The 22509-nt window shown below is 38.1% G+C and overlaps 1 protein-coding gene across 1 annotated transcript in view; it reads left to right on the top strand.

Annotated features, from left to right (window-relative positions):
• LOC311277964 (transmembrane protein 132C) overlaps positions 1-22509 on the top strand; it is a 348855-nt gene that overhangs the window by 300675 nt on the left and 25671 nt on the right. Inside the window, exons 5-6 of the mRNA XM_084388468.1 lie at positions 3415-3558; positions 19716-19924. Coding sequence (XP_084244594.1) covers positions 3415-3558; positions 19716-19924 — 353 coding nt within the window. The remainder of the gene's footprint in view (positions 1-3414; positions 3559-19715; positions 19925-22509) is intronic.

Raw genomic sequence — 22509 nt, 5'->3', positions numbered from 1 at the left:
ACTTAGTCAAGATGCAATGAAGCATGAAGACACCACAGTCTCTTTAACCGGGATACACACTAACATGATCCAGGAATTAAACCGAAAAAGACAGTCTTCCAGTAATAGCATTACAGAAATGACATGGAATCAAGCCTGTAAAGATCAGATCGGCTTAAAAATATATATAATATGGAGGGGGGAAAAACCAAAGCTGTCAGGACAAAAAAATAAAATAATTCTCATTCGTTTCTAAAATATGAAAAGGAAGAACTACTGAAGGCAAGATAGAGATACAGAAAGTGGTGCTTGTGGTAATGGGAATAATAAGGCAGAGAGTTGGTGAGATAGCGGTGAGCTGAGCATGTCATTATGCATTCATTGAGATTAGGTTATGTCATCTCTTGCTCTCTTATAAAAGAGCGAAATAAAGAGAAAGAAATGAGGATGGAAAGATGGTGCTTACAGTGAATGAATACCGTCTGATTTCAGTAACCGTGCTGCCGCTGTTGGACATTGAGGGCAAGCAGATTGGTTAATTGAAAGTGATCTGCTAATGAGGTAAATTGACTATGTTGCTAATGTCTGCCTGTCTCTCAGGGATGGCACAATGGGGCCTGAGTTTCTCACGCTGACTGTAATGGTCTCAATTATGTGGTTGTCTGAAACAGTGTGACTCTGTGGCTGAAAGGTTAAGGACTCGGTCTGTTTCTCTTCTAATGAACCCCCTCCCTGAACTGTCAAACCCATTGCCCCGCTGCCTCCTTCCTCAGCTCTTTGACTTCTCTTCTGCTCCTTTTAAGCTTTTTTTTTTACCCATCCTCTTTTACTTCATCACATTTCTATCGTAAATTCTGGGGGGTAAATGGTTAAATGTAGAAAGGAAGGAATATGAAAGAAGAAATGAATGTGGGAATGAAGAATGGAGACAGGGAATAAAGAATGAAGAAAAATAAGGAGGGATGAATGAATTATGGATAACAGATTGAATGTGTAGAAGGACTGAAACAAGAGTGAGTGAGTGAGTGAGTGAGTGAGTGAGTGAGTGAGTGAGTGAGTGAGTGAGTGAGTGAGTGAGTGAGTGAGTGAGTGAGTGAGTGAGTGAGTGAGTGAGTGAGTGAGTGAGTGAGTGAGTGAGTGTTTCAGTGAGTGAGTGAGTGAGTGAGTGAGTGAGTGTATGTTTCAGTGAGTGAGTGAGTGAGTGAGTGAGTGAGTGTATGTTTCAGTGAGTGAGTGAGTGAGTGAGTGAGTGAGTGAGTGTTTCAGTGAGTGAGTGAGTGAGTGAGTGAGTGAGTGTATGTTTCAGTGAGTGAGTGAGTGAGTGTATGTTTCAGTGAGTGAGTGAGTGAGTGTGTGTGTGTGTGTTTCAGTGAGTGTGTGTGTGTGTGTGTTTCAGTGAGTGAGTGAGTGTGTGTGTGTGTGTTTCAGTGAGTGAGTGTGTGTGTGTGTTTCAGTGAGTGAGTGGGTGGGAAGGAGAATGGAAAGCAGTGAATGAAAGAACAAAAGAGAGAAGGATGGATGGAGGAGTCACTGATTGAGTGAATGATGGATGGAATGAAAGAACAAATGAATGAGAGAAGGAAGTAGTGAGTGAGGGATGGATGGATGGAGATGATGGATGGATGGGAGAATGGAAAAGAGTGAATGAAAGAACAAATGAGAGAAATAGGGATGGAGGAGTCACTGATTGAGTGAAGGATGGATGGAAAGGAGTGAATGAAAGAACAATTGAATGAGAGAAGGAAGTAGTGAGTGAGGGATGGATGGATGGAGATGATGGATGGATGGGAGAATGGAAAAGAGTGAATGAAAGAACAAATGAGAGAAATAGGGATGGAGGAGTCACTGATTGAGTGAAGGATGGATGGAAAGGAGTGAATGAAAGAACAATTGAATGAGAAAAGGAAGTAGGGAGGGAGGGATGGATGGGGAAAGAAAGAAAAGTGAATGAAAATAAAATAAAATGAGGTTAAGAAGGATGGAGGAAGCAAATAATGAAAGACAGAAAGAAAGGACGGATTAAGAATGAAGGATAGGATGTGGGGAAGGATTAAAACAATAAATTAAGGATTTGATATAAAGGAATAATTGAATGAACTAATCTAGGAAAGACTGAAATAATGAATGGAAAGGATAGATGAAATGAAAAGGGAGTGACTGAGAGAATGAATGAATAAATAAATAAATTGCAAGAAAGAAGGAAAGAACAGATGAACGGTTAAAATGAAATAAATGTAGGATAAAAAATGAAGGATGGAATGACTGGACTGGACCAATGAATGGGTTGCGTGAATGTATGAAAGAAAAAGAAAGAAAGAGAGATATACAGATATCTTTATATAGAAATAAATAATGAATAACTGAAAGAAGGAAAGAGAAAACATGAAGGATGGATGTAGATAATAATTAAACCAATGAATGAAAGATGAATAGTAAGAAGGAGTGAATGAATGTAGGAAAGTCTGAAGTAATGAATGGTGGATGGATGGAAAGAAAAAAGGAATGAATGAAAGAATAAAGGAATGAATGATGGACAGATACAATAATTAATTAACTACAGAAAAGATATGGAAAAAGAAGAAAATAGAAATGAATGAATGATGGGTGGGTGGATGGGGAAGAGGAGTGAGTGAAAGAACGGATGAATAAATAGGAAAAAGGAAAGAATGAAGGAAAAATAAATAATGAATAGAAGGAAGGAAAGATCAGATAAGTTTAAAAATGGAAAAGGGTAGGATGAAAAGAAGCAAGGAATGAATGAATGAATGTACAGTAGAATGGAAATAATGAAGGAATTAATTAATGAATGATGGATGAATAGAAATTAAGGAATGAAGGACAGGTGGTTTGATGATGGAAAGAAGGAACAAGTGCATGAAAGAACCTGAGAATCAATGAATAATGAAAAAAAGAAATGAGGAAGGAGGAGGAAGAAACGATGGAAGAAAAGAACAGATAAGATAATGAATTAATTATAGAAGGAGGGTGAATGGATGGAAATCAAGGAAGAAGAAGGGAATAGAAACAAATAAAGGATTGATTGAATAAATGAATGAATAAGTGAGTGAAAGAACAAATGAATGAATGGAAGGAGGAGGAATAAATGGAAAGAAGAAGGGAAAGAACAGAAGAATGACCTAAATGAATTCATCAAGGGAGGATCAATATAAAGGAAGGAATGACAATTAACAAACAAGTGAACAAACATGTTAATGACTGAAGTATGGAAAGAATGAAGGAAGTAAAGAAAGAAGGAATGAACCGGTAATTATTTAGTGACGCTTTAGGTAAAGAAATGACCTACTGCAGTATCTCCCATATGTGCCCTGACTAAAACAATGCAAGGCTGTAAAAATGCTATAATTTTATAGAGGCATAAATGAAGGAAGGAAAGAATGAGTGATGGAAGGCTGTTTGCGGTGTCTGTGCTGGCAGGAAACGGAGATCCTGAACACTGCAGTGCTGACCGGGAAGACGGTGGCAGTGCCAGTGAAGGTGGTGACGGTGGGCACAGACGGGGCGGTTACAGACGTGTCAGACGCTGTGCTCTGCCAGTCCACTGATGAAGACGTGGTGAAGGTCAGTGTGTTCTTCCCTCCTTTAATCACAATCATTCACTCAAATGAACAAATGAACCAAAGCATGCTGCGTCACGCTGACTTTTAATCAAAATCATAGCATTCAAATGAAGCTCACAATACATTTCATTCATACTTAATGAAGTTTTTCCAATGATTAGTAGAGTTAATAGTTATTCATCATGTAAGGACACAGACACTAATTGCAAATGCTTCAAGAATCAATCTAAACTTGAACGGAACTGTATGAAAGTTCTTTTCATGTCTTGGCTAAATTAAAATGTTCTCCTCCCTGTCTGTTCTCACTCTGACACTCGTTCAGTGGAGATCCATTTCTCAATTTCTTAATTACCACGTTACAAAAATCTGACAAGATGTCATGCGATGTCCTTTGTAAAAAGGAAGTACACTTTAGCATGGTTTTAAAAGGGTACTTATTATGGAAATAATAGACTTTAAAAGAATATCCTTACAATGGGTGCAAACTGAGTGTAATGTTTTCATACACTTAAAGGTGCATTGCGCAACTTTTCATGTTAAAAATACCCGTTTTCTAACCCATACATGCTTAAACAATTGCCTGATGGGCTGAATGAGCCCTTCTCTGATCACTGCGATTGCCTCTATAATCCTGTACAGTAAAATAAATAAGAGGGATTCGGGTCGGAATCTGAGACTGGGCGTGACGTCATGCGCGTTCACGGCACGCTCATATGTCTGACTGGCAGGTTTGTGTATGCGCCGACGCCGCCATTCTCCGTAGAAAATGGATTCTAAGAGACCGGCTTGTAGTTAATTTCAAACACCAACGCAAACTCCACGTAAGATAAAAAAAGAGAACTTTTGTCTAGTGCAACCAAAAGGTCTAAATTGGAGTTAGACAGGCGTCGGGGTAAGACGAGAGTAAACACAGGGAAGGCTTTCAACAAATGGAGAGATCTCCGGTCTGCTCTAGGGCTCAAACGGGATCCTCTCGATCCTCAGTTGGCTTTTTTCTTGATAAAAAGGTAAGATATATCCCATTCTCTAATGTCTGATACGGCCAATAATGACACTAAATGACGATCCATAAAATGTGTAATGCTTTAGCGTAAGCTAGATAAATGTACAATCGGAATAGGTTTTACTAACTTACCATTGTCAGTGATCAGGTTCAGAATGCTTGTGATATAAAATGCTGATATATAAGTTAGATACTTAGACACAAATTTTGAGCAAATTACTGCTTAATTACGATGTGTTGCTATTGGAATATGCTACTTAGCTGATCAATAAAACAGGCTAAACCCCCGCAAATCTTCGGCGGATTAGCCTATTTGGCTTTTATGGTAACGTCATAGTGCCACTTGATTGTTTATTACCTTGAGACATTTGGGTGTACTTTGTTGACCGACTGTGTATGGTATGGTATCATGATTACTATTTTGAGCTTTTACAAAGTAATAACTTATATTGTTCATGAACGTGTTTCCATAATAATAGTCATAAGTGGATACAGTAAACACATAACACAGTTCAACATGGAGATAGATGGGAATAAAAAACGAAGTTTTCTACTACCCCCATTTTTTCCCTCACACATAAGTGTGTTATTTACTCAATTGCCTTTCCTTTCACATATTTTAAATTACTTGCAGATTTAAAACTTTATTACCTCTGAAGACATTATGATTGTAAACAAAAGATTTGTGCGGCTGATGCTCCTTGGGTTATGACCAGCTCGTGCTCGTGCAAGCGTGCGTGTGCGTGTGCGTGTGGTCCGTGAGCGTGCACACCTCTGGTTGCAGTTTCGCTTGCCGCCAGAGGGGGCGTAGTTCTGCGAAAACTCAGACTCTTGCGCAATGCACCTTTAAAGGGATGGTTCACCCAAAAATGAAAATTTACTCGCCCTCAAGTTGTTCCAAATGTATGAATTTCTGCTGAACACAAAAGAAGATATTTAGAAGAATGTTGGTAACCAGACAGTTGAATACTAATATACTGTCTAAGAAAAAATACTATGGAAGTCAATGGGGTCCATCAACTGTTTGGTTACCGACATTCTTCAAAGTATCTTCTTTTGTGTTCAGCAGAAGAAATACATTAATATAGGTTTGGAACAGTTTGAGGGTGAGCAAATTATGACAGAATGATTCTTTTTCGGTTAACTATTCCTTTAATTGTATGTTAATTGCTATTAAATGACTATGTATTTTAGTTTGAAATAATAATGCAATTAACTGAACTTTGGAGTGCTGTTTGACACAAGTAGGACTTAAGTACATTATTAATATACATACATGCCTACAAATATGGTTAAAGTGTACTGCTGAATGTACTGACAAGCATTTATGGTAACTAAAATATACTTTAATGTCATTTCTGTTGAAACTTGTCGTATATTTAAATATATTTGTAGGCTAATTACTCATTTGTAATGATGACATTGCAAATTAGTGCTACACAGTTTTTTTTTTTTTACTTTTAGTGCGTTCAGTAAAATGAAGCACATCTCTTTTTCACAAACGGAAGTTCACTGACCATTATGTTCATTTCTTAAATTCTTTTTTTTTTTTTTTTTTGGATTAGTTTTCAATGCCTCCAGCTGGATCTCGGTCACGTATGAGCTCAAATTCAGTCATAGCGTATATAATTATGATATGTTTGATTACGCATGAGACGAAATCTGCTGAAGCTTGTTTCTAAACAAGATTGGATTGTACAATTTGTTTTTTTGGGGTTTTTTTTTTTCTGGAGATGATCATTTGTGTTTGACAGGCCTATTAAGTTGGGGTTGTTTAGACATGAAATTCTCTCATTTTAAATGACCCAAAAGGCTTGTACGCAATCAGCTTCCACTGTGGGAGCGATTTAATGCCAGCGTTATTCGTGAGAATGTTTTTAATTGCTAATTGAAATGTGTTTCTTCACAGTTAAAAACACAGCTGTGCTTCAGCTAAAACTCTTAAAAGCATTAAAGGCTTTGGTCGCGTGCAAATGATCAAAACGTTGTATATGTTTACATAGACCGCAGTAATCCAACATTCAGCCTAACATTTCATTCATATTCATGAAATAAAGTTTGAGCTTATCCCAATTCATACTGTAGCTGAAGATGTGCAAATGACTTCAGATTCGCTGTGTAAACAGAATGTGTGCAGTTAGGAGCTATTTCTACCTGATATGACCCTTAAAAAGACTGTTGGCTTAATCTAATGTAGTCAGACTGACTCGCTCAGGTAATACAACAAGATCATTCAGATGTCACCACATGAAAACACATATTTAAGCTTCTGTAAGAGTTTCCCTCCAGTTTAACTTTGAACTGTTAACTTTACCAGTGTCAGACGGGGGAGTGTTTGTGAAACCAGTAATTATTTAGTGACGCTTAGGGTAAATAAATTACACACTGCAGTATCTCCTATATGTGGCTTGACTAGAACAATGCAAGGCAATTATTTATTACCTGCACTGTAAAAAAAGAAAAATGCTATAATTTACTGCAAATGCTGTTTTTTTTTTTGCAAGGAATGTATTAGGTACACTTTACTAGTACTGGGTTGGACCCCCTTTTGCCTTCAGAACTTCATTAATTCTTCATGGCATTGATTCAACAAGGTGCTGGAATTTATTTATTTTTGAGAGAGAGAAATTTTGGTCCATATTGACATGATAGCATCTCGCAGTTGCTGCAGATTTGTTGTTTGAGTTTAGTGAACTCATTGTCATGTTCAAGAAACCAGTTTGAGATGATTTGATCTTTGTGACATGGCGTGTTATCCTGCTGGAAGTAGCCATTAGAAGATGGGAACACTGTGGAAGGGATAGACATGGTCAGTGACAATTCTCAGGTAGGCTGCGGCGTTTAAAGGGGTCATATAATGGTACATGCACTTTCACAAGTTTATTGTACTGAAATGTGTGTTGGCAGTGCCTGTACACAACCATCATAAAATTATAAAAATCCATCCCGTGTTTTTTTTTTTTTTCATCTCAAATCAAGCCGTTCGATTTTGTGACGTCACAAAATCGACGCCACTCCCACGATTGTTGATTGACAGCAGCGTTTCAACACAGACCCGCCCTCGCTCGTGAGCGAGCTGTCAATCATAGTCCGCGCGGACCGGCGCGGTCATTGTTGATACGCTGGAGCACTGTCTATGAGCAGAATGGCGTTTAAGCGATTGTGGTATTCTGTTCTTGGGTGTAATAAGGAACACAGCAGTCATTTTGATGTTCCTAAATCCGAACCGCTGAAGACGCAGTGGCTGGGTTTGTTTTCGAAGGGAATATTCCCCACGATCAACGTCAATGCTGTCATGTTTGCGCGAATCATTTCACACACCAGACTGCTTTACAAACGAGGCTCAGTAATGTTATAAAGCTGGTTTTGCTAAGAAGCTGCTCCTGAAAAAAGGATCGGTACCAACTATTCGTGTTCCTGCTGCACCTCCAGAAGAACTGAAGTGAGTGTAATGTTTTATTAACCTTATATTAATATTTATATTAATCTTTGCAAATCGCTTGCTGCACGCTTCACGATGAATGCGGCTGTTTACACTCAGGGTACATTACGGCATGTTTTCTATGTACAACGTTCTCAATATAATTCATAATCCCACGTTTATAATGAACAACGTGTTATGGTTATTGTGTTATTAAAACTGTGTACGCAGTACGCACAGAACAGAGGGGCGGGGTGAGCAAAGCTCATTATCATTTAAAGACACATGCACTTAAACGGCTTGCTGAAAACAGAGCTGTTTTTGACCAGGTAAAATGAGAGTTTTCTCACAATACTAATGAGAATTTTTAATTAAAGTATATTACAGACTTTTAATTTAGACCCTAAATAATCATATTAGCTTGTACAAAAATGGCATTATATGACCCCTTTAAAGAATCTTCAGTTGGTTCTAAGGGGCCTAAAATGCGTGATTAGAAATCGAGACTCATCAGACCAGGAAACGGTTTTCCAATCTTCTATTGTCCAGTTTTGGTGACTTGTCAACCCATGCGAAGCCTGTAGCCTCAGTGTCCTGTTCTTAGCTGAGAGGAGTGTGTGTGTTCTTCTGCTGCTGTAGCCCATCTGCTGTATGGTTTGACATGTTGTGCATTTAGAGATGGAATGTGATTGGCTGATTAGATATTTGCGTTAACAAGCAATTGAACAGTAGCTAGACAAATCACTGTAAAAAAAAAAAGTCTGATTTTAACAGTATTTCAGTAGCTCATTTGCTTTTACAATGATAACAAAGGCCTGCTATGGAGACTGAGGCATAGCATAAAACAGTGCAAGTACTCAATCAAACCTCAGCTGACCATGTGAAAATATCTCTATGAAACATGAGCAGAATGACAAATCATTTTACTGAAGGGAATTAATGTTAAATATACAAGTGTGACAATGTAGCTTAATAATGGATCTCTGGGCGTACACACTAATGCATAATGGATTTGCTTTGACTTTAGTGGGTTAGAAAGATAACCATTTTGATATGAATTTTCTATTTCCTTGGAGAGTCCTATGTGTGCGTGTGAAAGAACTTGATAATAAAAGAAGGAACTAGTTGATATAAAGAGTGTGACAGATTTGAAAATAGTTTGTTCCCCCGGAGATTGAAAAGTAAAAGCAATTTTCTTCCTATAATCATGACCACCGATTTGGATATTGGATCATTATCTACCATTGTGGATCATTTTCTCCCAGTTAATTTGAAACATAAAGCCATCAGCCTGTCAGTAGTCACAACAATAGATAATTAAAGAAAGTAAATGTAATGCATAATAGACTAAATTACACAATCTCTTTAGCTAAAACTGTAGTGCCAAAATGCTGAATGGCTATATTGTGCTGCATTACGTGATGTTCTTACATGCTAAATAGAAAACATTAGCGTTTTATCTTTATTATTGAATTTAGCAGGGCTAGAACTGGTGAAAGCACACTAGTTATGCATTCATGTGGGGGGGTTTTTCCGCTAAGCTTTTTTTAAAATGCTGACTAAAATACTAAGAGGAGACCATTATTTAAAATAAAAAAAGTGAAGCAGTTGTTTGCTGACATGAGGTATTGCAGATTTCTAGACATTCTGGTGGCTTTGTTTGATCAGTTTTACTGATGTAATCAACTTCAATAGCAGTCTGTGACTGTGCTTACTAGTCACACAACTCAATAGGTCATAATAACTGCAGACTGTAAATACGTCAATTCTGCTTTTGTCGCAAATTGTGAGAACGTTGGCAAGTAAGGTCATCCTGACAACAACTTTAAATCAAAGCGCCTGACGTTCTTTGAATCTTGTCAGAAACAGCTGGATCAATTTCCAACTTCTGAGAACTTCAAGAGCAAATAAGATTGTTTGATAGTTGACCTTGATTAAAGTTTGTAATTCTCATTCAACATATTCAGTTTCAAAATTCTTGAAAGGTATCCACACTTGACATTTGTACTTTTCAAACTACAATGTGTTTATTTTGAGCTGTTTTCCTTTTCCCTGCATATTTTTCTTCATAATAGCCTTGATATATATATATTTTTTTTTTCTCAGTGTTCAGAGATTCAAGCAATTTATGTTTTATGTAGCATCAAACGGTTGGGATCGGTAAGATTTTTTTTAATGTTTTTGAGAGAAGTCTCTTATTCTCACCAAGCCTGTATTTATTCGACCAAAAATACAGTAAAACAGTCATATTTTTTAATATTATAGCAGTTTAAAATAACTTTTTATTTTAATATTTCAAAATGTAATATATTCATGTAATGGCAACACTTAATTTTCAGCATCATTACTCCAGTCTTCAGTGTCACATGATTCTGAAATCATTCTAATATGCTGATTTGGTGCTCAAGAAACATTTTCTTATTATTATCAATGTTGAAAACAGTTGTGCCGGTTAATATTTTATAGATTCTTTGATGGATAAAAATAACATAATTTATTTTAAATAAATCATTTGTAACATTAAAAATGTATTTACTGTCAATTTTAAGCAGTTTAATGCAGTTAATTTCTTTTCTTTTTTTTAAATTGCCATTATTGAACCTGGGTAGGGTTTCTAGTTTTCACCATGCTTTGCATAAAGAGTAAATGTTGAAATGACATATTATTTTATGTGCTTTTGAGCAAGAAGTTCCATTATGTCGTATTTTAGGCCTTGTCCACACAGTAACGGTTTCGTTTGAAAACGCATCTTTTCCTCTTCGTTTTGGCCTTCCGTCCACACTGAGACGGTGTTTTTGTCCTGCAAAGATTGAGTTTTTTGAAAAAGCTTTCCCAAGTGGATAAATGTGAACACGCCGCTATCTCGTTGTAGTGTGGACTGTGAAAACTGAGGTTTTTGAATACGATGACGCATGTTTTGTCATGTGACGCATATTGAACCGATAGATATGTGTTTATACAGCTATTGTGCCTGTTATGTTTTTAGACGTTTCAGTGTGGATGAGAAACCTTTGGAAAATGCTTGAAAACGGTAGTGTGGATAGTGAGCATTTTGAAATAAAAAATTCTATTTTCAAATGTATTCGGATTAATTAATTAATTAATTAATGTAGACATAGCCTTAGAGTTTCTGTTATGTTGGAGGATGGGGAGTTAATGTTGTTGTGAAGAGTGGAGCTAGTGCTCAATGACGGGTGGATGAAGAGTATGCTGTATGTTGCTTTTTCAATGAGCAGTTACTCTGCAAATGTTGCTAGTAGCTAGTTTCCTCTTTGTTGTGCTGTACATTGCATAATTGTATAGTTAATAATTGCATACCATGCTAATGTGTGCTACTTGTGTGCTAGGTTAATTTGAGTTACTTTGACACACATAGGGGCCAGATTTACTAAACAGGGCAAATTAGCGTGAGGGCGCAATTCCAAAAAAAACACAGTTGGGAGTGGAAAGTTCTGCGTGTGATCTACTGATGACACGCATATTAAAGAACACAGACGCAGCCGAAACATTTCCATAATGACCAACGCAATCTACCAAGAGCAGCTCAAATTCAGCGTCTGGTTTAAGACATGCTTCTTTTTGGACCGTTAAATCGTCATCGTCGTCGGCATCCTTCCGTCTACAGGAGACGTGTAGCTTCCAATTTTTTTTCCGAGTGGCTATAGAGCCCGACTCTAGAATGGCAATCTCTGCTGCATTTTTTGCAGGTGGAAGACGATGCCTGCTGAGGCTGCAGTTGCTTTTCCTTCCTCTTGACTCTCTTTGCGGCAAGGTTTTTATTTTTGGTTTCCTCAGTTTTCTGTATGCCCTCTCTGACAACAAGCTGCCAGGCGGAGCGGTCTTCTGCCCGGCTCTCCCATGAAGATGTCAGACAGCTTCATGTCTTTCTTGCAGATATCTTTGTAGCACAGTCATGGACGTCCAGTCTGTCGGGAGCCCTTTGCCAGCTCGCCGTACAGTAGATCCTTGTGAATGCAGCCTGGGCCCATTCTCCTGACGTGGCCGAGCCAACTAAGGTGGTACTCGCTTAGTATGGCAGACATGCTTCTATTGCCGGCGTGTTCCAGAACCTCTGTTAGGTACTTTGTCCTGCCAGTGGATGCGCAAAATATGCCGCAGGCACCTCAATTGAAAACTGTTGAGTTTCTTCTCATGCCTCGCGTGAGCGGTCAACGCCTCACTGCTATAGAGGAGTGTGCTGAGCGCGCAGGCCTTATAGACTCACAGCTTGGTCTTCTCTGTGAGGTTAGTGTTGTTCCAGACCCTCTGTTTCAGTCTGGCCATGACCGCTGCTGCCTTGGCAGCCCTGCAGTTTATCTCTGTGTCGATGGAGAGAGAGCTGGAGATGGTGGACCCGAGGTAAGTGAAGTTCTCGACAACTTCCAGGTTGTACCCATCAATGGCAATGGTTGGAGGGGAGTCTATTTCCTGGGCCATGACTTTGGTTTTCTTCAGACTGATGGTCAGTCCAAACTCCTTGCAGGTGTAGGAAAGACGACTGACAAGCTGCTGCAGGCCATCTTCGGTGTGGGCCATCAAGGCTGAGTCGTTGGTGAAGAGCATCTCACGAATGAGTACCTTTGTGACTTTAGTCTTGGCGCGGAGACGAGTGATGTTGAACAGCTTGCCGTCAGGATAAGATCGGCTGCAAAAATAACCCTGTCCACGTCTGTTCAGTGCTAAGTTTTCACTGCATGTCTTTAGTAAATCCTGATAGTAGTTTTTTAAGTAGTTTTTTGCGCTGGCCCTAGATCTGTGACGCTGCTGCTACTGCTGTTGATTATTGTTGCTGTAGAACAAGTATAAACTTGCTACTGCTAATAGATACACAGATATGCTGCTGCATAAATAGACATACGTACATAAATCCTGTAGCAGATCTAGGCAGGTGGAGCTGGGGGAGGTGGAGGATTTCAGACTAGCAACAAACACTGAGCCAGACTATTTAAATGTTGAGCAAGCAATCTCATTGGCTGCAGGATCAGCAGAAGCCAATCAGCTTGTGTCGCAGTCATGATGTGATTGCTTGCATATTGCTTGTAAAAGACCTTCAGCCAGTGTCCTCTAGAGTTTCATGCCTGAACTAGATATTTCTGCTGCTTAGTATCAATAAATAGTCTGGTGTACTGGGGGAGAATTTTCAATATAGTATTTCTATATTGAACTTCAGAAGAGCCGGAAAAACATATTATATGTTCAATAGAAAAATAGAAAAAGCCTCTTAGGTCAAGAGTGCTCTTGTGGGCAACATAACTTAATATAGAAACATAGCTGTTCAGATTTTGAGCAATGATGTGCATAATAAATAGATGTTAGTGGCTGCACACACTGTAATGCACTCTGGAAATAAGCTAGTGAAAACTTGTGAAGATTGTGTGCAGTATCAGCAGTGTTACATTGGACACATAAAATAATAGTGTCCAACCAAAGTGACATATTTGAATACATTAAAAACTGGAAGACTGCAAAGGATCTGCAGTAAAAACTAAAATGTATTGACCAAACCTTTGTGTGAAAATGTGTGTGTGTTTTAGTGGGTTTGTGTGTGTATTAGGAAATCAATGATTCTTGGGCCATATACCATGATGCTGGATAGAGTGTGTGAGAGAGAGCGCATAGGGGAATGTTATCTGGGATTCTTTCAAAGGGGCCAGTAAGTCGTTTGATGTAAAGCACTATTGGAAGCCAGTCAGGTAAAACTGATGACCGCATAAAAAGGTGAGTTTAGATTACCGGTTCTCCTGAAAGGAGTGACATGAGGAGCTACATTAGTAGTCCAACCGTGTCCAGTAGAGCAGATGAAGTGTTTAATATAAATAGGAGGAAGTAAAAGTTGAATGTACTTTTCTTGGATGCGTTTCACCTTTGATTATAAATAACTTCTTCCTTCAAGAAGACCCACATAGTTGTAGTTTAAGACCTGGCTAATTGTGCTGTCAGACCTGCTCAGTCAAACACGTGTACGGCCCTCTCGTTCCTCAGATGACTGCTTGATTGGATGTGTCTGACAGGTAGTTAATTTTCCAGACTGACTATTCATGGCTGTAACATTGCGGTGGGAGATTCCCCAGTCTGTGACAGTGATTAATGATGACGGCCTATGTGTTGTGTGTTTGTGTGCCTGTGTGTGTCCGTAACAATAGATTTGAGTTAGTGATGTTGGAATAGATGAAATGTACCATATTAATCAAAGCAATTGCAGTGAACTTGCTGGAATTTACTCGTAGTTTACTTTTTAGTACAAAGTTAGTTGCAAAAAAGGACAATAAAATATAATTTCTTATGCTCGCCAGACTGGATTTATTGGATCAAATTGGATATTTTAATATATTTTAAAATGGTATTTATTCCTGTAATAGAAAAGCTGAATTTTCAGCTGCCATAACTGTCACATGATCCTTCAGAAATCATTGTAATATTCTAATTTGCCGCTCATGATACATTTATTATGATGTTATTAATGTTGAAAACAGTTATGCTACTTAATATTTTTGTTGATGCACAATTCTTTGATTAATAACAATTTCCAAAGAACAGTGTTTATATGAAATATACAGTACATTTTTAAACGTAAAATGATTTGACTATATATCTGTTTTAATGAGATCAGCTCCTATTTTTAAGATATAAATCAAAATAATGTGCATACATGTTACTACCAATGACGGCATGTGATTTTTAAAAAAAAATTTTTATACTTATTCAATTTTTCTTACATGCATATATTGTAAACAACATTTTAAAAAAGTCCCATCGTGATTTGATTTATGAATTAAGGACCCGATATTCTCGCTTAGGGATAAAAGAAGTTAGAAATACGTGACCTGATGCCGTCCACACTGCTGAGAGCGGCGTTTAGATGAATATGTAAAATGTGCTTGTGCTGCATGCTTTCTTTTCAATTACAATGATTAACACACAACAAAAATGACAGCGGTGAGAAAACAGCAGCTAAGAAAGCATTTGATCATAGCGATATAGATATGTTTGCATGAGCTCTGCAATTTGGCACTGCAGTAAAGTGCCAGTAAACTCCAGTAAAGACCCAATTGACTTGTTAATTTACTTGTTTATTTAATAGTTTACTTGAATATATCACAAAAAAATGACACGTGCCAAATCTAAATCTATGTCCATCATTTTGCTAATTTATTTTCTTCATATTTCTCTTGTGGCCCATAAGTAGTGAAAAATGAGAAGTGTTCCGTATTAAATAAGTTGTTTTTGAAATGAGGAGTAAGCTAATCGAACTAATCTTTAATTTTTCTCGAAGCTCGTCAGTTACCGGGTGGTGCGCTATAAAATTATTGCGGGGCAAATTAATTGTAATATTAATTTAATAATAAAAGTAGTAGTAATAATAATAATTTCATACATTAATTGGAAACGTCAAATCCTCTTGATAAGCCCGCATCAGCGCGTCTATCAGCTGATCATCGTCTATCGGCCCCAAACAGCTTTACAGTATTAAAACCAAGCGGCAACATTCTAATCTGAAAAATGAAGCCTACCCGGAAGTGCGAAAAACTGCAATACATCGAAAATCCGCTAGAGGGAGGTCCCAAAAGGGAGCAAATGTCCATAGACCACCATGTTAAAATGTCCGTTTTCACAGCATAAATTCATGTTTTTACAGGTTGGTCCCATGGACTTTTATTGTATTTTTCGATAGGTTCCGAGTGCCTGACAACTGTGAGGGGGGTGAATTTTTTTCTAACTCGTTAGTTTAGATCGTATTTAGATATAAAATGTATGACAAATAAGGGCGTGGTTAACTTTGATTGACAAGCTGATAACGAGCATAGGCTGCTCCAAGGAGAATGACAACATAGGAAGCGCCATTTTTATAATATACAGTTGCAATATAATACTACTGTTTTTGTATCATGAAATGTAGTTTTAAGAGTTTTTCAGGCGAGAATATAGTTGTTTAAAGCTCAAATCTGTGGTTTATTTATAAAGATTTATGAAAATTGTATCCTGGTTGTGAGATCCAGACGATCAGCGGGCGCTCTGCGCTCATGTACCCTGCCTGGAACAGCCTTTCCTCGGCTAGTCGTTCTGACATTTGCCGCTGACTCTGGCGTATCTGTAGTGGTTAAACATGAGATATAATTAGTCTTGTGTATATCTAACGGGCAATTTTTGGTCTTGTGAATCTATAATTTGTTCCCTGGCCAATCGTTTTGGCTGAGTGGAAGTTTCATAACTTTATAAGGTATTTAACTTTACCGTTGTGTGGTTAGAGAGCGCTGACTTTGTATGTTTGACTGAATTGTTTGCTTCATTTGTATAGCTTCTTGGTACCATTTACTTACTGTATACTTTTATAATGGCTAATATTGATTAAACTGAAATTTAACAAAAAGAGACTGGGTTGAGTTTTGCCATTTTAAATTTTAATACAACGAAGATGATCTGTATAATGTTGTTTACTGCAACATCTGTTGTTTAGTACAAATGCACATATTGCCTGGACCATATTAAAATGTTTAATATTTTTATATTATATTTAAACGAAAAGAGGCAGGTTTGTGTTTTATATTTCGTTTTGTTAGGCAAACGTTTTATGCAGTGAATATAATCAATACGCGTTGCCTTAACCACATTTGTGTGGCTATAATGTTTAAGATTTCTTTAAATGAAAACGAAAAGAGTTAGTATGGTGTTTTATAACATATTTCGTTGCCTAAAATATACATACAAAGATAACCGGAGTAGCAGAGCGAGCTGAGTGACGCGCACTGTTCTGTACTTGGAATAACCGGACTCGCGTCCTTTACCCATATATGGATTGGCCAGAAGGTGGGCGGGGTTAGGATTTCCCCAGATTTTCCAAGATGGCGCCGCCCATACCCCCCATAAACGGCTTCAAAACCGTTCTTCAGAAAGTCTATGGGTGACGTCACAGACGCTTTGTCCATATTTTTTACAGTCTATGATTAAAACATGAAAAACATTGTCCGTGTCTCTTTCATTTACAACTTCAATTTCTACTATAAAGCGGCTCTTCAGTGTGTTCTGGTTTTCACGGACGGACGTCTGATCTCAATGGACTGAACAGAATTTCATGTCAAAGAAGGCAGGAACTTTTCAGGAAAGTTCGGTTTGGCAAGCTGTTTCGAATTCCGAAATTGAACGCCAAACAAAATTCATTTTGCTTTTTCATTTTTTTTTTACCTTGAAACAGGTTCACTTTTTTAGCCCAAGAAGACAGTCTAAGCATTTTCACACTCAGACTTTGTTGAAGTAACTGAGATAAAGCTATGGAGACAGAGGACGAGGAAACTCTGACAGCAGACAACTCTATCAATCAGACAAGCATGAAACAAACTCTCACAGCTCTAACAACCCTTAAGTGTTGAAAGCAACACACCATGATGTTCTGATTCTGGATTAGATGTCTCACTCAGCTCTGTGAGTGTGTGTGTAATGTTCAGCCAGAGCCAGGAACAGGACTTTTCAGTAGTCTCTTCCACGGCATTATTCAAGGAGTCTCTTCTTGTTTCTTTGTAACAAATTGTGAGTAAAAAGAGGCGCTTAACTTTCAGAAAATGTTGAATTATAATGGGATCAAAGTTAATATTATACATTTTATATGGGGTTTTTAATCCTGTTACAAAAAAATAGGACACGTTAAATGTTTAAGTCAAAACTTAAATGAATTTTAAAATAAATTATATTTTAACTTGTTATAGAGTTGGTTGGTTAGTTGAATGGTTGATAAATGCAGTCAACACTAGCATATAGGTAAAAATTCTGAAAATGGATTTAGATAATTTACTAAGGCTTCAAATGATGTTTATTCCTGTTTGTCCCCCCTAATATGGGAATATTGTGGGATTTGTGCCTCTAATGTGTTTTTAAAAAGTCAGTGTACTGTTAACATTGAAAGTGGCCACTAGCTTTTTCTAGTTTAAAGAGATCTGGATATTCTAATTGCTCTACAGGGAGCATGAAATGATTGTGCAGTTCTTAAACCCTGACAGACTGAGACTTAATATTCCTTATGAGGGGAAAAAATAGGAACATAATTGTTTTTACAAATAAAAAATAGCCTAGGAGCTCTATTAATATGAAAGGGTTATGCACAAAATTTGGGTTTGCAGCCATGTGTGAGACCGTGTGTATGAGTATGTGTGCTCTTGCTTGCTTTTATCTTTCAGCTGCTGGCCACACTTTGATGGTGTGTGTGTGTGTGTGTGTTGCTTCTGTAGTTTCCATCTCTGTCAGATCCTGGTTAGAGGAATCAAAGTCCAACCGAGCCAGTCATAGTGATTTGAGACCCGCAACAGAGGGGAACACTGAGCCAAGTAATTTCGCCAACATTTATGAAACGGATGGTTTTGGAATGTGGCCTCATAACTCCTCATAAGAGGATGTGAGTGTGTCTTACGATAGGCGGTTGTATTTACTCATCATTATTAACCAAAATGGTGCCCATTTCTCCATCAGCCATCTAGAAAGGAAAGGTGACTTTTGGTGCCTGGCTCAGCTGGATCCTGCCAATTCATGCAAACTTACACTAACACACAATCGTTGTTTTTTTCTGTCACGATGGGGAATTTTGGGGTCAATAAGATTATTTATTTTCTTTTTTTTGGTAACTCATTGCTGAAAGCTGCAGTATGTGATTTCTGAGAATCATTGTTGAGCACTGTTGATATTTGAAATCAACCCAAAAAGACACACCCCTCCCTTCATTGCCCCGCCCCCAAAATGCACAAACACACTATGAGTGGATGTCTCTTTATCATAGATGAAGCGAAGCAAAATGCTTCACGGAAAATAAAACGAAGGTGACGAACAAACAACAAGAAAGAACAAAAAATGATCATATAATACATATACTGTATATACCAGCTCCAGACAAACAATGACACTCAAAACTGTTTTTTATTTTGTAATGTCTTTATCAGCCATCTCTCTTTCTACAGTCTTTCTTCAAATTTCCCTTTCTTCTTGCTCACTCTCTCTTCTCCCCCATCATGAGTGGACACACCCCCTACTGCTGATTGGCTAACTTATTGCACCTTTAAGACATTTAATATGATTATCACATGATTATCCTTGCAGGAACTTTTGGCTAATATCCATAACACAGACCAGCAAACACACAGACACACTTGAGTGAGGACATTCCATAAAGTTTTGTTTATTTGTGGACATTTCCATATGTGACATCAGCAGAAGGTGTTGTCAGATCTAGGTTATATAACAGTAAACCTACACTCACATGCAGTTATACCTTCAGTCTTTCGCCTTAGATTAGCCGGTGCTGTTTTCATCTTGGGCATCTGTAGTGCCATATTAAATGTAAGAGAGCCAGTACTGCTTTTATTTTTTCATTCAAAGGTAGAAACCGACAGAACAACTGAAAGCGATGAGAAAGACTGTGGGAGAAAGACTGAGAGATTGTGGGAGCCAAGATAAAAACACACCCCATAAATGGGATATTTAACCGTGACCTAAATCGTTGTGCATGAGTCAAGATGATACTCAGACCAGAACACTAACTTTTCACAGAGAGTCAAGGCCGGCTCTTCAAAAAAAAATATTTTCCTAATATTGTCAGATTTCACTGTCAACCCATTTCAAATATACCTTGTCTTTTGCTCAGATGCATTGCATTGATTTTGGTAATGTGAAGTTCACTAAGGTGTCTTGAAAAGATCAATTCCCTTGTCTTTTCTCACCTCTCCATCACTGACATGATCTTTTTTTCTTCCCTCAGGTATCAGACAGGTGTGATTACGTCTACGTGAATGGCAAAGAGATGAGAGGACGAGTCAGAATGCTGGTGAACTTCACATATGGTTATCTGAGGGCACAGTTGGAGGTGAAGGTCTGGATTCCCAAACTGCCCCTGCACATCGAAGTTTCAGATACTGAACTCAATCAGATCAAAGGCTGGAGGATTCCCGTAAACAGTAATGCCCAGAGGTACGAATCTTTGCGATGGATTTTGAGAATATTGAGTGATTCGCACCCACATTTGATTCTGCATACACAGTGAAAACTCCTAAAACACCTGCCACTCTCAAAGTTCTTCAAAGGTTAAGACCTTCAGTGTGTTGTTGCTTATTTTGCAATCTGTTGTTGCCAGGTCCCAGGTTTCATCTGGGGTCTGATATCTGGTATCTAATATCTGATCATCCTCCATAATGCAGTCACTATTTACATCTCATATCATCACTAAACCAAGGCACCAACTGAAGCTAAGTAATGTCCCCATAAAACATGAAAACGTGACAGGTTTCGTATGTATCCCTGTTCTCTGAGAGGGGAACGAGACGCCACGTCATGGCTTCGTGTGAGCCATTGAGTTCCAATCGAAAGGGAACTGAGGCTGGAAATCCTGCAGGTAAAAGGAAAAATTAAGAAAATGCTTCAACGGTTATTTTAAATATGTGTTTGGCACAGAAAAGGAGCACATGAAACATTAAAAATAATCAGATAAATCAAGACAAATTTCAACAATTTTCAGCGTGAAGTTTATATATGTTTTATATATTTACGCCGTAAACCCACAGAGTATTTTCAGGATAAAAACATATTTAAAAAAAACGTTAACACTTTTGTGGAAAATGCACTAAAATCCTCATATCGATTTGTACTGAGGGTGGTGCAGTGCGAAGAATGTGAGAATCCCCACACAATCACAGAGAAACAGATCTCACCAGCAGCTCTAGAGTGTGAAACCATTAAAACAAGCTCTCTGTCGGGCAGTACAGTAGTGCCGTGAATCCTTGATAAGACAAAGGAGGTAATACAAAAGAATGTGACATTTATAATGGAGACTGTTGAGCTATAAACACTACAATTTCATTAACAACCATTATAATCATTATTAGAGCAGTAGTTTATATTACGCATTCATATTCATTTCATTCAGATAGAAGTTAACATTTATATCTAAGTATGAAAATACTGTATATGAATCAGACCTTCATGATTTTAATTATTAATATGCATTGTTAATCCTATAGTCTAATAGCGTTGTTATGGTAATTAAAGTTATCATAGTATTGATTTTGGGAGTTCCTGGGTTGGCTAAAAGTCTGGGTGGGGTGTCTGTGAATCTGTAAAAGTAGAAAATCCTTGAGTTATGAAACAGCCGCATTAGGGGGGTTGATCATTTTAAACCTATTGGAAATGCTTCTGGCTGCAATTTCCCAGCATGCACCTATAATATTTAGTTGTCATTCGAAACTGAAGTATGGGATACATTTCACCTCTCTCCTTATAACCCACAGGGAAGCTTGGGCTTGTGAATTGAAAATAGAATAAAGTCAATATATAAGATTTCCTGGAGGTATGGAGGCAGCTTCCTCTATGTCTCCATTTTTGTATGTCCCATGTCGAATGATTCCCAATGCATGTGAGAATACAGAATATAAAATATGAAGCTCTTCATAGCTGAAATTTGAAGTTCCAGACGGTTAGCTCTGGGTGTACATGTATCAGGTAGATTATTTTGGAGACATTTACAATACAGATTCATTGAGAGTTTGAGCAAAGCCATACGGGAGATCCCGTACATTGTGTGGTGGCATTCCTTCCCAAACTTCTCTACTCAACTTTTCGATGACATAAGTAAAGTACCTGACATGTACACTGTCTGCTTTACTTTAAAAAAGTACGTAGGAAAAATAGGCAGACTGACAGTGCAGCACTGGGGAAAGAGTGGTGACAGTGATGTGTTCATATCCGTTTAGTTCTGCAAAATATCTCATTTAAAAAGGTGAGTCTCTATTTTGACTGGATTTTATTTGCTGTGGGAGACCTCCCAAAGCAAGTAATGGGGGGCCATTGACCCCATGTGGCGGTTTGTGGGTGGGGCCCTATCTTATGGTTTGCACCCTGGATTATCAGTACACCACTGGTTTACAGTGCTATTACTAAAATAACTCAACAGTATGCCCTTTGTTAGTTGAAGTACATGTTTTCATAATAGCTTATTTTGTGGTTTATGGATGCATATCATAAAGCTGTTAATGCTAATGAGTTGCTCTTTGTCCACACAATGAATATTAGATGCTAATTGCTTCACGCTTCTTTTTTTGTTGTTTTTACATCAACCTGCTCATTATGAAGTTCTATTTATGTGTTCCTAAGAAGTAGAAAAGGTGCATGTAATTCTACAACTCTACAAGGTCAAGCACCATTAAAGCTGAAGTGTGTTTTTAAATGGTAAAGATTTTCTTTTAATAAAATTTTCTTCTTGTTTTTGAGGATGTCTTTTCTAAGTGTAACTAGCTAGTAAGAGCTGTGCATGTAAACCTCACTCCCCTGGCCTCTAGAGGCGCGCTAGCGACTGAAGCTAGAGGCTGCGGTCTTTAGCGTCCTTCTTAGAGCACCTGCCTCCCGTCCCGGAGACACTGGTTCGAATCCCGCTCGGAGCGGGTCGAGTCGTACCGGTTACATTTGGTGCCGTGACCCAGATGAGAGTGAGGTTTAGGGGGGTGGGTGTAACAGAGGCAAACTATAAGAGCGTGTAAACCTCACTCCCCTGGCCTTAAGTGGCG

Source organism: Rutilus rutilus (assembly GCF_951802725.1).
Source record: "Rutilus rutilus genome assembly, chromosome: 19".
NCBI lineage: Eukaryota > Metazoa > Chordata > Actinopteri > Cypriniformes > Leuciscidae > Rutilus > Rutilus rutilus.
The sequence above is the reverse complement of the archived record's forward strand: the minus strand, read 5'-3'. Positions and strand labels throughout refer to the sequence as shown.